The sequence below is a fragment of the Protopterus annectens genome, chromosome 16.part0, assembly GCF_019279795.1.
Source record: "Protopterus annectens isolate FY-2018-M chromosome 16.part0, PAN1.0, whole genome shotgun sequence".
Classification (NCBI taxonomy): domain Eukaryota; kingdom Metazoa; phylum Chordata; order Ceratodontiformes; family Protopteridae; genus Protopterus; species Protopterus annectens.
The window spans coordinates 803,302,497-803,320,127 of record NC_056750.1 but is presented as its reverse complement, the minus strand read 5'-3'; the positions used below and the strand labels follow the sequence as shown (position 1 = coordinate 803,320,127).

At 39.9% G+C, this 17,631-nt stretch overlaps 1 protein-coding gene across 1 annotated transcript in view; it reads right to left on the bottom strand.

The window, feature by feature from the left end:
* LRSAM1 (leucine rich repeat and sterile alpha motif containing 1) overlaps positions 1-17,631 on the bottom strand; it is a gene marked incomplete in the record, with an annotated part of 1,381,442 nt that overhangs the window by 67,450 nt on the left and 1,296,361 nt on the right. Inside the window, 1 exon segment of the mRNA XM_044058294.1 lies at positions 10,370-10,503. Coding sequence (XP_043914229.1) covers positions 10,370-10,503 — 134 coding nt within the window.

The following is a 17,631-nucleotide window of genomic DNA, read 5'->3' as shown; positions in this document are numbered from 1 at the left end:
TTAAATGTACATATTTTAACAGTGGAAACTGGAATACAAGAGGTTAACTTCAGAAAAATAGCTGACATTAAATTACTTTATGTATATGCAATAAAATATGGTACCTTTCAGTTTTCACTGCAGCTACAGACAGAGTCTGTGCTGAAAAGCTTTCTGTATTGTCTTCGGAACTAATTACTACATTTGAAAGTATGAAGGAATGCAATTGTTTTATGACTTCCAGCATCTGAGGTCTATGCATTTTCACAGGTAGATGCTTGCCTACCAAATACTACCAATATAAAACTAACATAGACTGACAATGAATGCACCAAGGAAAAAATACAATGCCAAAAGTAACTCAGGCGAACTCCAAGCCTGAGAATGAACAACTCGTCAAACAAAGTTTAAAACTTCAATACATAAAAAGCAATAAGATCAAAAACTGTTGGTTGGTAAGCACTTTCACAGTCATAAGACTGCTTTTTCAGACCTAACAATGTGATACATCCATATTTATTTCAACACGAATTAACCAGTCACCAAATTCTACCAATTAATCAATCTATGAACAATATGTAGTATAACAAAATACTCTCCAAGCATCCTAAAACACTTAATGAATTCTCTCAATTACAAAACTGGTATGAATAAGCTGTCTACTCTTGCACTGATTCCTTATAATTTTTTTTATATATTTATATATATTTTTAAACATCTTTTTGGTATATTTTGAGATATTTGCATTTTTTATATATTTTTGCAATTGAGAGAATTCATTAAGTGTTATAGGATGCTTAGAGAGTATTCTGTTATACTACATAGTGTTCACAGATTGATTAAGTGGTAGAAGTTGGTGAATGGTTAATTCATGTTTAAATAGGTACAGTGAATATAAAAAGTTTACACACCCCTGTTAAAATGCCAGGTTTTTGTGATATAAAAAATGAGACCACAATAAATCATTTCAAAACTTTTCCCACCTTTAATTTGACTATAACCTGTACAATTCAATTCTGTTAGGGGAAAAATATAAAAAATAAAAAAATGTACAATAAGTTGGTTGCATAAGTGTGCACACCCTTAAACTAATACTTTATTGAAGCACCTTTTGATTTAATTACAGCATTCAGTCTTCTTGGGTACACAGCTGCCATCAATTAAAGAGACTCTGATTAACCCCAAATAAAGTTCAGCTGTGCTAGTAGGATTTTCCTGACATGTACTCAGTTGCCTACTACAGCAAAAGCCATGGCTCGCAGAGAGTTACAAAGCATCAAAGGGATCTCGTTGAAAGGTAGCAGTCAGGAGAAGGGTATAAAAATTTCAATAGCATTGGATATACCATGGAACACAGCGAAGACAGTCATCAAAAAGTGGAGAAAATATGAGAACAGTGACATTGCAAAGAACTGGACCGTCCCTCCAAAATTGATGAAAAGACAAGACGAAAACTGGTCAGGGAGGCTGCCAAGAGACCTACAGCAACACTGAAGGAGCTGTAGAAATTTCTGGCAAGTACTGGCTGCGTACTACATGTGACAACAATCTCCTGTATTCTTCATATGTCTGGGGTATGGGGTAGGATTGCAAGATGGAAGCCGTTTCTTACACAGAAAAACATCCAGGCCCAGCTACATTTTGCAAAACAATACATCAAGTCTCCCAAAAGCATGTGAAAAAATGTGTTATGGTCTGATGAGACCAAGGTAGAAATTTTTGGCCACAATTCCAAAAGGTACGTTTGGCTCAAAAACAACACTTTGCATCACCAAAAGAACATCATCCCCACACTGAAGCATGGTGGTGGTAGTATCATGCTTTGGGCTTGTTTTTCTTCAGCTGGAATGGGGGCTTTAGTCAAGGTGGAGGGGAATTATGAAGAGTTCCAAATACCAGTCACTTTTGGCCCAAAACCTTCAGGCATCTGCTAGAAAGTTGAAGGTGAAGAGGAATTTCACCACAACAGTGACCCCAAGGATACATCCAAATCAACAAAAGAATGGCTTCACCAGAAGAAAATTACAGTTCTGGAATGGCCCAGCCAGAGCCCAGACCTAAAGCCAATAGAAAATCTGTGGGGTGACCTGAAGAGGGCTTTGCACAAGAGATGCCCTCTCAGACTTGAACAGACTTGGAGCACTTTTGGAAGGAACAGTGGGCAAATATTGCTAAGTCAATATGTGCCATGCTGATAGACTCCTACCCACGAAGACTGAATGCTGTAATTAAATCAAAAGGTGCTTCAACTAAGTATTAGTTTAAGGATGTGCACACTTATGCAACCAAATTATTGTACTTTTTTTATTATTTTATTTTATTTATTTATTTTTATTTTACATTTGTTGACAGGGCTAGTCTGGCTGGATACACGTCCATTTTCAGCAGAGACCCGAGGAGAAAAGCTCCACTATATACTAGTAAATAACATAAAAAAGCACAGTAAGATACAAATTATATGCATCTAGAGAACAATTCCTATGTAGCATAGTAACAGTACAGAAGCACTTTAACAAGAATATAAAATAAAGTGAGGATTCCTCTTCTCATATTCTATGCAAAAGCAGGAGTAGAACCATTGAAAGAAAGTGAAAATGGTAAGTCACACAAGAGTTTGTACAATATTTATTAACAATTAGGATACATATTGTGTGTACAATATTTACAGTATTAACAATTAGGATAAATATTGTGTGTACAATATTTACAGTATTAACAATTAGGATAAATATTGTGTGTACAATATTTACAGTATTAACAATTAGGATACATATTGTGTGTACAATATTTACAGTATTAACAATTAGGATACATATGTGTACAATATTTACAGTATTAACAATTAGGATACATATTGTGTGTACAATATTTACAGTATTAACAATTAGGATACATATTGTGTGTACAATATTTACAGTATTAACAATTAGGATAAATATTGTGTGTACAATATTTACAGTATTAACAATTAGGATAAATATTTTGTGTACAATATTTACAGTATTAATGATTATGATAAATATTTTGTGTGCAATATTTACAGTATTAACAATTATGATAAATATTTTGTGCCAGGGCACACGTTTTAAGAAATAGATTTGCACAGCAGGGAGCAACATGTAGGTTTAAATAAGAGGAGAGATGACAGGTTGCAGTAGTGTAACAAGTAAAGAGAAAATGACATTATAGGAAAAGTAGTATCCAAGTGGACACTAGGTGAGCTACAGAAGAAGGGTAGTACTAGTGATAGAGACGAGTAGAAGAGTAGTGGAGAGAACAGTAAAAAGAGTTGGATGCTGAGGTCAGTCAGGATTAGAGCAAGGGCATAGCCAGTTAAATTTGAAATAGTTCCTTAGTTGTTTCTTGAAAAGTTGTGATGAACCTAAAGTAGTCAGTTCTATAGGAAGTTTATTCCAGTATGAGCCAACAACATTTGTGAACAAGGAGTCACCAGATTTATTGTGTGATTTGAGAGTAGCTACTAGTAGTTTGTTAGCTGAGCGAAGGGAAGTAAGATTCCTGTAAGGGGCCACAAGGTTATTAAGTACTGGTGTATTAGTAGGGTAGTGGAGAATTTTATAGGTGATAACTAATTGATGTAGGAGAATAAGATTTTGAAGTTCAAGTCAGTCAAGCTTTTTGAGATTAACACAGTGATGGGTACGAAATGGGGAACCTGTGGCAAACCTGGCTATGCTATGGTAGGTTGTGGCAAGTTTCTGAAGGTTAGATTTTGAAAGGTTGATAAAAGATGGAGAGGCATACAATAATGTAGAGATGAGATGAGTTTGGGCTAGAGACACCCTGCTGGTTGCTGTTAGAAAGGCTTAAGTCTATAGAGGGCACCAATCTTTTTATTAACAGCTTTGATGGTTAGGTCAATGTGGCAATCAAAGTTTAGTTGATTATCTATTGTAAAGCCTAGTAGTTTAGTGGAACAATCAGGTGCAATAATTGTGCGATTGTCAGACACAATAAAAAAGGAGAAAGGGGCAGATTTAAGGGTTGGAGAGAAGAGTAATAGTTTGTTTTTTTTGGATTGAGGAGGAGACAGATATGTTGGAACCATTTTTCTGCTGCCGTAAAGACTTTTTGGGTGGAAGAATGAAGTTCAGCTGGAGATGCAGCAGAACAGATGAGAGTTGAATCATCTGCATTCTGAATACATGTGGATATTGGGAGTGAAGTAGGCAGGTTATTTATAAATATGGAGAAGAGAAGGGGACCTAAGATGGATCCCTGAGGGATACTGATAATGACTGGGAGCTGAAAGGATAGATGGCTGGCCCAAAGCACTGCTTGTTTTCGATCTTTCAAATAAGAGGCAAACCAGTGCAATGCCAAAGAGTCGAGTGAGAGAGATTCCAAAGTGTCTAGCAGAAGTTGATGGTTCACCATATCAAAGGCTTTAGAGAGGTCAAGAAATAAAGCAGAGGAGAATAGGTTGTTATTGCGATTTTTGTTGATAATGTCTGTGAAGGAGAGAAGAGCAGTGGAAGTGCTATGGAAAGGTCTAAAACCATGTTGGGAGTCTGCACGTACGTTATTATGTAAAAGATGATGTAATAGTTGTTGATGTACACAGCGTTCCATAATTTTAGATAATGGTGATAGTAAGGTATAGGACGGAAATTAGAAAGTTCATTAGTGTTTCCTCCTTTATGTAGAGGAATGATATGGGAGACTTTCCAGAGGGAGGGAATACTAGATTTGGTTATTATTCTGTTAATTAAGATGGAGACTGGGTATGCTAGTTCTGCTGCTGCTAGCTGCAGATATTCAGCTGGTAGTTGGTTGGCTGAAGAAGTGCATGGTTTAAGTTTTGAGAGTAACTTACATATATAGGTTGTGGAGACTGCACTAAATTTTAGAGTGGGGGTGCTATTTTGAGGAGAGGTCTTTTGAATGGAAGAGGGGGTAACCATGGTCTTTGCTAGAGAGGTGACTTTTTCAGAGAAAAAGTTGTTGAACGTATTGGCTATTTTACTGGGAGGGGTCTGAGCTAAGTTAGCTGGAGTAGGTGTTTTGGTATTCCCTGGATGGAGCAGTTTATTGATTCCTGACCAGAATCTTTTGGGGTTAAGATTTTGATTTTGTTGATATTGAAGGTAATAATTATTTTTATCAAGATGGGTGAATTTGAAGTTTTGATGGTCAGTTGGGTTTTTAGTAGTTCTCCATTTTGTCCATAGTTTATTCCTTAAAAGCATTGCTTGCTTAGTTTCTTTGGAAAGCCAAGGGGCAGTTTTGGATCCTGTTCTAATTAAGCGGGGGGAGGGGGGGGCGTGATGGTCAAGAATTTGGAGGAATTTGTTGTTGAAATGGGTAACAGCTTCATCAAGTGGGAGGTGTTTTAGAGCTGACCAGTTACATTCTTTGAGTTTATTAAGGAAAATAGGAAGGTTAAAGGTTTTTTTTGTTATGTATAGTACAATAGCTAGCCTGTTTGTGATTGTTATTTTTATGTTTAGTGATGTAGGTAAGAAGATGGTCGCTGATGTTGTCTGGGAGTATTCCAGTTTTATATAAGAGGGGATTATTGTTGACTAATATCCAGTCCAAAATGGCTTGTTTATTGGCAGTTTTGTGAATCCTAGTTGGGGAGTTTATGGTTTGTCGAAAACTAAAGAGATTGAGGTGATGGGAGGGTTTGGGGGATATGCAGGAGTTCCAATCAATATTAAAGTCTCCTAAGATTATGGTTTCCTAAGGAAAGCTACAGGAAAGCCAGCTGAGAATGTTTTCAAGTGTATTTAGGTTGTTGCCGGGAGGGATATAGGAACATATTATATATATGGCTTTGCTTTTATTTACTTGGAATTTGCTGCAGAGTATTTCAGCGTTGGCAGGGAGGGAGGTAGGGAGTCAATTGAGGCCACCTGCAGTTCAGATTTATAGAGTAAAGCAACTCCCCCGCCCTTTTTGTTTAGACGATCCTGCCTTAAAATGCTATATCCAGGGGGAGTAATTTCATTGTCTTTGGTACCTGGTTTAAGCCAGGTTTCAGTAAGACAGAGGATATAAAATGCGTAGAGGTCAATTAAAGCATGGAGTTGTGCTATAGAGAGAGAGTTAGAAGAGATAGGTGAACTCAAATTGTTAGTAGTTTGGTTAGAGAGGGTGCGGAGGAGGGAATTATCTGGGCCAGGGTTGGGGTAAATGTCCCCGTGTAGCAGTAAGAGTGTCTGAGGGAGTGGAGATATTTTTGAGTTTTTAGAGGGTATTAGGTAGAACTTTCTAATTGTGTGACACCTGTTATGGAGTACTCTGTGATAGTGAGGAGGAAGGTAAGGGCAGGATGACAGGAGATTAATATAGGTTTATTCAGTTTGAGGTAGGAGAGAGTTTGTGTGTTTAGATAAATTAGGAGATCTGCTAAGGGTAAGGTACTCGTAGGAAGTAAGGGTATAGAAGGAAGTAAAGGAGTGGCAGTAAGTAAAGTAGTTTAAAAGTCAAGGGCATATTGAGTTTGTTGAGCTTAGCAAGGTTTGAAATTAGTAGTACTAGGATGGTAGGGGATGGGTGTGGCAGTAAGACAGGAGTGGAGAGCTTGTAAGTGTGAATGAGGTAGGAAATGTGATTGGAGGGGAGTAAGCAGGGGTTGTGGTTGAGCAAGGATAAGGTTAAGGCTACTGGGGGTGGGTGGGAATTGGGGATAGGGTAAGGGAGCGGAGTGAGCCCGCAGGGTGAATGGAGCAGGAAGAGCCAAAGGAAGGAGAATGAGTGGGAAAACAATCAGTAGAGAGAGGGAGCAGAAGGTCAGTTGGCAAAGATGTGTAGTAAGTTAAGAGACTGACAGAGAAGTAGAGTTGTAGGCAGGCATATAGAAGAATGACAGCAGAAGAAGGTAATAGGTTTTGAGAGGGATAGAGATGGGGTGTTTGCTGAGTGGAAGAAACTGTGGATAGGTAGTCTTGGGAGAGATAGTGAGGGAGAGGGCAGAAGAAGAGGTGTGATGGAACTAAGTAGGTAAGATGAGGAGGAGAGTGGCAAAAGAGGCAGGGACAACAGGATGGTAGAGGAGTGCCACCTAGAGGGCAGTCAGATTAAAGCAACAAAGTCTCAGTATACAGTTAGGGGGGGAGCTACTGTGAGTCAGTAAAAGTATAGAAGTATATTAGGGAGAGTAGGGTTATTTAAAAGACAATGGAAGGGGTGGATCTAGGGGGGTTTTGGCTGCAGGCTAACCTGGCAGGGAAGCGCACTGCGACCTACTAGTAATTATCTACTACCGTTAGTTATTACAAAAAGGTTAGGAATAACACGTACTTTCAATGAAAGTTCCTTGCTTGGAGACAAATGGGAGTTTTAAATTGGTTTTAGATTGTGGATTCTTTAGTGTGGGCTACAGAGGTTTGTAAACTTTTTATATCCACTGTATTGATGCATCACATTGTTAGGTCTGAAGAAGCAGTCTTATGACTGTGAAAGCACTAACCAACTAACAATTTTTGATCTTATTGTTTTTGTTTTTTATGTATTAAAGTTTTAAAGTTTGACAAGTTGTTCATCCTCAGCCTTGGAGTTCTCCTAAGTTACTTTTTGGATATGCTAAATACTGCCTGCTTTCAGTAGTATGGGCTTCACTTGGGACAGAATCAGAAGACAAGAAATTATATCATTCTGCAAGCTATCCCAGCAGCATATTTGAGAACTCTTTGAGAGAGAGAGCATTCTGTATTCTGTCTTGGACCTGACAACAGCAGGAACCATTCACCACATATCTGCCTTGCTCTGATAAAGTAAGTTACTAGTGAATAGTATAATTCTCTCAAATATAGTCAGGAATACAGTGAAGCTTAGTTTAGATATTTTTCTTCATTTACTTGAGACTGCCCTGCAATGTTGTTTTAAATATTTCCTGTGATTTTGAACTCTACTGTCACTGTGAATATATACTGAGTATTTTCTTGTTCTTTTACTATTTATTATTAAATATATTTAAACCTTTCACTGTGGCTGATCTGTCTACAGATATTTAAGTTTTGAGAGTACTTGCACATTTATTTGGTGACACTGTGTGGGTGACTCATAATAGTCTTGTTCTTCGTCAAACTACCATTTGTATTAATATTACACACTAAGATTGGACACCCTTTGTTAACAGGCTTAAAGTAACTGATAAGGAGTTGGCTGGTGGCAGCGATAACTACCTTATAGTCTGGGCAAAAGGGGCATACCTAGTAAACCTGTACCAGCCTTTCCCAGGTGTGTGTGTAAATCGACTGTGTATGTCAGCTTACTGGGCAGGGACACGAAGAACTGGTTGGACAGAGAGGGTGCTGGAGGTCTTGGCTTGGCCACTCAGTTGAAATCTCAACTCTATAGCTGTTCCAGTGAGAAGTCTTATTGGGGATCTGGTTGAAGAGGGAGAAAGCAGCCCCGGACTAACTGTAATCTCTGTGTGCTCTTAAGGAACATTGCACTTGATGCAGACAGCTGCATCTGGAAATTGTGTGCATGTGTGTGTGTGTGAGTGTGTGCGTGTGTGCTTGTCATCCTTCCAGTGTACATCCCCCACTGGTGAGGACTGAGGCTCCCTGATTACTGGTCCAGTGGTGGGTCGTCACAACAATCTTTATATAATATTACACTAGTGAGTTTATTTTTACATCATTAAGAAACTATGCATTCTAAAAGCCTACTAAAATCATTGTTTTATTTGTATAATCATTCAGGACTGATTAAGTCTGCCCACACAAATGTCCTGTCTCCCTGCTCCCCCCCAAAAATAGTTACCTCATATGTACCCTACTGATGTTAGATTACTATGAAAGTGAAAGAAAAAATGTCAGCAGTAGTATGTCAACTTAATTCTGTCATAGATATGTACATCATGCCTGGTGTCCTCTATCCTCCAAAAGACAGTCACTTTCTGTGTACTCTTCTGATGTTGGGCTGGAAAGAATGAATGACCAAAGGCAGTATATTCCACTTGGTTCTGTCAGACATGTCTCTACAACATACCTCCTTATACATGGCCAGTATCTGTGTACCCCATTCATGTTAGATTGGGAGAAAAGTGAAAAAACAAATGGCCACAGTAATCTCCTTCAACTTGATGTTACCAGACATATATATGATTATAAGCTCAATGAAAGATATTCAGACAAAACTGACTAGAAGGAGGCTTAAAAAAGGTGAAAGGAGAAGATGATTACCAAATGGGACCAGAATGCGAGGCCAACACATATTCACAAAGCACGAACATATAACTTAATTCAGAAAGGTTATGCAAACCACGTTAGCATTTAACCAACCAGGCAGTTTTTCTTAAACACAGTCATCTGAACAGATGACCAAAAGCTAGTGGGTTCAAATTTTACTCTTTCTGAAAGTGAAAATACACAACAAAAGAATGCGTCCACAGGTACCGAGAGTTTACATAATCTTTTCTGAGTTCACCACATCTCAGAGAAAGTGAACAGTTTTACTGGAGGCAATGTCAAAGTACAAGGCAAGTTTGCCCAGCTTTCAGGAGTGTGCGCAGTTATGCAACTGTGTTTTGAAGTAGTAGTCTGTCATCAAGCATGATACCCAGTCCAGACTTCTAGAGTAACAGGTTGTTAGTCTAAAATATGTAACTAGTGTATTCATTTAGTAAACCTTTAGACTGAATTGGTGGGAATAATTTGTTTGGCAATGTTTCTTAAAAGGGACATGCAGAGCACCAATCGAGAGAGAGAGAGAAGCCATGTAGACTTTACACAGATGTGGTACAATTACAATTGGTTGCCATTCAAATGTTGTTCTAAATAATAAGAGGTAGTTTTTGTTCTGCATTAATCTAAAACTTTGTGTCCCATGACCAAAAAGTTCAATTCCTTGGCTATTAGCCAAATAGTTCACTAATCATTTAATAATGAAGGGCAAACAAGGTTATGAGAGGAGGATAAAAACATGCTCAGAACCACTACTAACGATACCTAGACACTGCTAAAGTGTAGTGATGTGTACCTTAGACATACAATCAGGAGTCTAGACAACGTTTTATATACTGTCATCCAAAGAATCTCTATTAAGAGGATTTAGTGGCAGTTATGAGCTATAATATTAATTTTATCACAATCTGTCAAGATTAATGCACACATTTTTCCCTCTTCATTCATAAGGAATGGCTGAGCTCTAACACAGTAAAAATAGTTTGGGAAACTCATCACATCTAACATAGAAAACATACTGTACTGTTTTGGGGTTTTCTAATGAAATATTCACATCCTTTCTTGTAAAAAGTAAAATTACTACCACACCTTCACAAGGATGACGATAACACCTATTAACGTGTGAAGTATGACACTGTTATACTTCAAGAAAGCAAGATGTTGAGCACTGTAGTCAACCCTTCTGAATCTGGTTTAAAAACAAGAAGGAACGTATATGATTCACTTACCTCACACTCCATACAGACTACACATTCTGATGCTGTCTCAGCCATCGCAGCAGAAGGACCTGAGATGGTAATGGATTCAATAGGAGGAGCACTGGGTCCACTAATGGTCTCAGCATCAGTAAATTTATTAGGTACTGCAAAAAAGTGACAAAAGAGAAATAAGGCATTTTTCACAGAAAATGTAATCTCAATATATCACATAAAGAAACTATCTTAAGTACTTTGTCATTTTTTTTTGTTTTTCTTTTACCTCTTTCAGGTCATGGTAGAAGTCCCCCGCACCCCCAGAACATTCACATCAAACATCCACTCAGTTTTTAGCAACTTTAATTTGCTGAGATGGCCTCTTCATTCAAACTACAAAATAATCTAATACATATTCAAACAATAGCTTGCTTACCCCTGGCATCCTTAAAAACTACATGGAAATCTATCAGTAACAAAGATGGAGTCTTCCAATTACAAAAATCAATTTATTTGCCTTTCTTTACAGGACATGCATTGCATAAATTTGGGCTGTTTTCGGGAGAAATCCTGATGGATGCAGTCAGCAAAGAGTTTGTATAAAGTTATGACATATCAAACCCATCGGATTCTGACAACAGTATATGCAAAGAAAATAAGAAGACACACTCAGATGATAGCACTGGCCACTATGTAAGTAATCCAGGAAGAGAAGTACTACCGTTAATCTCATAAAATATATGGAACATAATCATCCAATACAAACAGCATGGTCAAAAACGATTGAAAATGTAGCAGGGTAATGAAGCGATGTTAAGGAATTAATTAATGGACAACAACTAACATGGAAGATTAGATACTTTAAGCACAGAAAGGATTTAAAACGTTTACACAGTAAGCTTCATCAAAAGATGAAAGAAATATAAATTCACAATAAGCAACCTACACTGCATACAGCAATACCAATCCAAATCTTGGAAACAAAGTTGCAAAGCACCATATTTTACATTAGGAAGTGGATGATAATGTCACAATACAGCATTACCATATTTCCATTTTCTGAAATACAACAATATTTAAAAATATATAACGATACATATGTATTGGAAGGAAAAGAACATTGATTAGAAGAAGTCTACAGCTCGTGAAAATAATTTAGTAGATAGGAGCATTTATCTTTCACTTTACTGGTTGAATAAAGTTACTTTTTAGTTGATCAGTACTGTGTTTTTATTACTATTAATTTCTTTTTTATTCAGTTGTTTTCCTGCCTTCAGAGAAAAGGTACTAAGAAGAAATCTAAGATTGTGACCTTCATACAATGTCAGTAAAAAGACTTCCAGGTTGGGAGGCGAGGGTTATGCTTGCTGATTAAGCATGTCTGGATGATCATACATTATGTTAGATACCTACATAATTAACCAGTCTTTACAGAAATGCAAATTCGGTAGTTACTCAGTACCTAATGAATACCAAGCTGTATCCTAAATTAGTCTGTTCTGGACTGACATTCAAAATCTTACATGCTTTTTGGATGGAACATCCAGGCTATAGTGCAATATAAAATATAAATCTCTGCGTAGGGCCAACATTCAGATGCCCTGTACAGACAAGACTCGTAAGCACTTGGCTGAGGAAATGACACATAGTGGAATGCTCTATAAATGCTCATGAACAGACTTGAAGTACAAATGTAAAGTACAGTTGTGTACACCTACCATAAATGTAGATGTTCGAGTGTCTTCACTGTTGCAGTCATAACTGTAGGGTATTCCTGCCGGCAGGCAGCCCGAGGTCGGCCAGAATTCCAAAGTCTGGGTCCGGCGTCGGCTGTACCAGCTAGTACCCTGACGTCAGAAAGTAGAGGTATAAAGCTGACAGCCGACGCCATCTTCTCCAGCCTTTCTTGCCCCAGATGTCAGAAGCCCCCAAAATAACCAAAAGGTGTGTAAAAAAAAACACAAATACACCATATAGGAAGTGAAAGAGAGAACAAGCAAAAAATAAGAGGGGATAGGTGGGAGGGAAACACCGACTGCAACAGTGAAGACACTCTAACATCTACATTTATGGTAGGTGTACACAACTGTACTATGTTCTTCGTGTTTCTCTGTTGCAGTCATAACTGTAGGGTAGAATCCCAAAGCTGTGAAGGAGGGAGGAGGTTATGCAGAAGAAGGGGCAGCAAGAAGACCCTGCAAAACAGCAGAGGCAAAGCCTGCCCTAGACTTAGAATACAAAGGGAGATTATAGTGCTTAGAAAAAGTATGCACTGAACTCCAAGTGGCAGCCTCCAAAATGTCCTTGGTAGGTACTCCTCTGAGAAATGCTGCTGAAGTGGCAGCTGCTCTAGTAGAGTGACTTCTAACAATACCTGGAATCCGTTTACCATAGTGAGAGTGGCAGCTGCTCTAGTAGAGTGACTTCTAACAATACCTGGAATCCGTTTACCATAGTGAGAGTAACAAAACCTTATTCCATGAGCAATCCATTTGGAAATAGTTTGTTTAGAAATAGCCTTACCTAGAGAACTGGAGGCATAAGAGATAAGCAATTGATCAGATTTTCTGAAACCTTTAGTTTTGTCCAGGTAAAAACATAGTTGTCTGTGTACGTCCAATGAATGTAGGATCCTTTCCCCTTTATTTTGAGGATTTGGAAAGAAGGTAGGAAGGTGAATAGTCTGGTTTAGAGCCACCTTAGAAATCACCTTAGGCATAAATGTAGGATTGGTCCTCAAGGAAACTCTGTCTTGGTGGAAGATAATATATGGTTCCACAGCCATGAGAGCTTGCAACTCTGAAATCCTTCTGGCAGAAGTCAATGCCAATAAAACAGCTGTTTTCCAGGATAAGAACTTGATATCCGAAGCCGCAGCAGGCTCAAAAGGAGGCAAAGTAAGTTTCTCCAAGACATAATTAAGGTCCCCAGCAGGAACAGGAGGAGTTCTGCGAGGTCTTAAGTTCTTAGCCCCTCTCAAAAATTGTCTCACCAGTTGGTGAGAAAAAATGGGAGGATCAGTGTTGTAATGAGCCGAGATAGCAGAAGCATGAATTTTGATGGAGAAAAAAGAGAGACCTTTAATCAAAAGGTCAGAGAGGTAAAGCAAAATGGAGGGAATAGCAGGCAAAAATGGATCATAACCTCGGTCCTGCATCCAAACACAAAATCTTTTCCATTTAGAAGCATAAGATTTTCTAGTACAAGGCCGCCTAGCTTCTAAAAGAACATCCAAGACTTGTTTGGGAAGAGATGAAGGAATCAAATGCCCTTGTAGAGCCAGGCTGCCAAGCAAAGAGTCTTGATTTGAGAGTGTAGCATCTGACCCTGATGCTGGGACAGAAGAGAAGGGATCAGAGGAAGAATCCAAGGAGGTTCCATGAATAGGTGTTTTAAAGTTGGATACCAGAACTGCCGAGGCCAATTTGGAGCTATCAGAATGGTAATCTTGGGTTTGTCCTGTTTTATTTTCAGTAACACCCGAGGCAGAAGAGGAAGTGGAGGGAAGGCATATCCCGAAAGATTCCTCCAGCTGAATGACAGGGCATCCACTTTCCAAGCTGTTTTGTGGAAGGACCTGGTGCAAAAGAGAGGCAACTGATGACTGAGATGGGATGCAAACAGATCTATCGGAGGACAACCCCAAACTGCAGTAATCCTGCTGAATAAGTTGGTGTCCAGCATCCATTCGTGAGGATCCAAAAGGTTTCTGCTTAGGCTGTCTGCCAAGAGGTTCTGTTTTCCTGGAATGAATTGAGCTTTTAGATGCAGATTCTGACTTAGAGCTGTGTCCCATAAATTCATGGCGAATCTGCAAAGGGGATAAGAGTGAGAGCCCCCTTGCTTGTTTATGTACCACATGACTGTGGTATTGTCTGTCCGAATCAGAAGAGGCCCTGGTTTCAAAAGATTCCAGAAGGCTAGAAGAGCATTTTGAACTGCCAACATTTCCTTCAAGTTGATGTGCCAGAGAAGATGCTTCTTTGTCCAAGAGCCCTGCTGGCAAATGTCTAGAAAATGAGCTCCCCAAGCATAGTCCGAAGCGTCCGTGGTTATGGTCTGAGAAGGTTGAGGCAGACGAAAAGGATTCCCTTAGTTTGAAACACAAGCCCTGGACCACCAAAGGAACTCTTTTTGGAGGCAGGGGATCAGTGGAATCATTGCGTCCAGACTGTGGTAATGCTGTGACCATACACTCTTTAGGTACCATTGAAGTTTTCTCATATGAAGCCTTGCATTTGGAATCAACAGGATGCAAGAAGCCATGTAGCCCAGTGCCTGCAGGAATTTCCTTGCAGTGAGCTGAGTTAAAGTAGCCAAGGTTTTGAAAATTGAGGCCAGCTGCAGTTGTTTTTCTTGAGTGAGGAAGGCCCTTTGCAAGCTTGTGTTTATAAGAGCTCCCAAAAAGATAATTTGTTGAGAGGGGATCAAATGTGACTTTTTCCTGTTCACTGAAAATCCCAGTAGTAGGAGAAGACGTTGAACAAAATGCAGATGTTGTAGTAACAGGTCTTTGTTGTCCGCCTGAATAAGGCAGTCGTCCAGGTAGGGGTAAATTTGAATCCCTTGGAGTCTGCAATAAGCTACTACTGGAGCCAGGCACTTGGTAAAGACTCTGGGCGCAGTAGATAAGCCAAAGGGCAGTACAGAGAATTGAAAGTGTCTAGAACCTGCCTTGAATCTGAGGTATTTTCTGCGGTCCTGTCTGATGGGGATGTGTAAGTAGGCTTCCTTTAAGTCCAATGTCACCATCCAAGCATCCTGGGAGAGCATTGGAAGAAGTTGTTGTAAAGTAAGCATCTTGAATTTTGGAATTTCCAGATAAGTGTTTAATATAGAAAGGTCCAGAATAGGTCTCCATGAATTTTGCTTTCTTGGGACTAGAAATAGTCTTGAGTAAAAACCTTTTCCCATCTCTGAAAGTGGGACAGGCTCTATGGCTCTCATGGCCAATAAAGCGTCCACTTGATTTAAGGCCTCTAACCATTGATGTTTTGGCAGATCTGGCCAACCGTAAGACCTTGACAGAGTATGAAAGTGGAATTTGTAGCCTCTTAAAATTACGTCTAAAACCCACTTGTCCTGGGTAATGTGCATCCAATTTTAGTAAAAAAAGAGATAGTTTTCCTCCGAGAGGGGCTTCCAGGCAAGGAGGACCTGTAGCCCAACAGAGAGAGTCATTGGGTCTGCTTCCTTTGTGATTGAGGTCTGTCTTCTCCCCTTCTAGGTGAAGAAGCAGTCCACTGTCTGGACCTGTAAGAGGCCTGAGCCTGCGCCCGACCTCTGGAGCGTCTATATCTCCCCCTTTGAGGCCTATCAGACGTGGGAGAGGACCAATTTTTGGAGGGCCAATTTCTAGAAAATCTGGGAGGCTGAACTTGTAAGAAATCTTTAACAGTCTGCATAGACTTTGCTTTCTCTTCCATCTTTTTAATAACCTCCTCAGCCTTGGATCCAAATAAAACATCATGCTGAACAGGGGCATCTAACAGTTTAGCCTTAACCTGTTCAGGTAAATTCTGCTCTCGAAGCCAAGCATGTCTCCTGATAACAGTACCAGAGGCTGCGGCCCTGCAAGAAGCTTCCAAGGCATCAAAACCACAATGTAAACTATGTTTGCTAACTTGTTCAGTTGCATGCAATACATCCTGTAATTCCTTATCTTCTGCACATGCAGGAAAGGTAGAAAGCCTTTGCTTTAAAACAGACGAAAGAAATTGCTGGTACTTGAACATATGAAACTGGCAATTTAAAGCTCTAATAGAATGAGTAGCCGAAGTATAAACCTTTTTGCCCCATCTGTCCAAGGCACGAGAATCCTTTTCAGAGGGAATAGGATTTTTGGATGAAGCGGCCTTAGCAGCCTTAGAGCCCTGAGAAATAGTTTCAGGATCTGCAGAAGGTTTCTTAAATAAGAATTGATGGGAATCAGAAACCCTGTAAAACCTATCAGGCTTAGAAGGAGCAGGCGTCAAGGAATCAGGATTCAGGTTAGCTTCAGAAAAAGCATCATCCACAATATCCAGCACCGGAGGAATAGCCAAAGGTCTGTGTTGAGGGAGAAGAAGAAATTCCCCAAGTCTCTTCTTGGAGGCAGAATAATCCTGACCTTCCCAATGAAAATGTTCTCTCATCTCATGTAAGGTCTCCCCAAAAGAGAAATCTTCAGGGGGAGAAGCAGAGGGAATAGAGTCCTCTGCATCAGAATCCTCATAAGGAGGAAAAGAATAATCCTGGTCAGAGGAAGAGACAGAAGACACAGAAGCCTGATCAGAGGAATCATAAGGAATATCTTATCTAGGCCTTTTTTCAGGAGGAGGGTGAGAACCCCTAATCATTGTAAGCAAATCCTCAGCCATCCGAAGTAATTGTTTCTGGGTCTTGGGAGCTGTATCCAAAGCAGCCTGAGAAGAAACCCTGGGTTTAACAGGAGTCTTTGACTTTGCCTTTGTCTTTGTAGAAATAGTAATGTGAGAAGGCCTGAAAACCCCCTCAGAAGCCGGTACCCGCACAGCGGTTCCGGACCCATCTGAAGGAGCGACGTCCGAAGGTCCTGCAGCATATAAAATACCGTGTCGGCCATTGGTTCTGAAGTCGCGGACAACAGGGGCTGCAAAAGCACCTCACTGACGACCGCCGAACCCGAAGCTGGCTCCAACTGCAAAGAATCCTGTTTGGACCTCGGAGGCCTATCCTTGGCCTTGCGTTTCTTTTGAATTCCGGTTGTCGGTAAAGTATCCGACGACATTCTATAATTGAATCGTCTACCGAAATAATTCAAGGCCCAATCGTACCTACGCTTAACAGTGCGAGAATTAAACCTGGCACAGAACCGACAGCAAGAAATGTCGTGGTCTGTGCCTAGGCAAGGAAGGCAGTAAGGGTGGAAATCTTTATGAGGTATTTGTTTTCCACACGATATACAAATATTAACTTTTTCTGACATCGGAGGAGCAAGAAAAAAGTTTCCCCAACGGGGTACTTAGCTTGAGAAGAGAAGTAGAAAACTTCGGACCGACGACAATCAAAGCACGTTGTCCTGAATACGCCAACCAACGACTTGCGAGCTGCTTTCCACCACACGGCAAGAAAGACTGGAGAAGATGGCGTCAGCTGTCAGCTTTATACCTCTACGTTCTGACGTCAGGGTACTAGCTGGTACAGCCGGCGCCGGACCCAGACTTTGGAATTCTGGCCGACTTCGGGCTGCCTGCCGGCAGGAATACCCTACAATTATGACTGCAACAGTGAAACACGAAGAACATCTCCAAAGTTGATAAGTCATCTTTGTCTTCAGG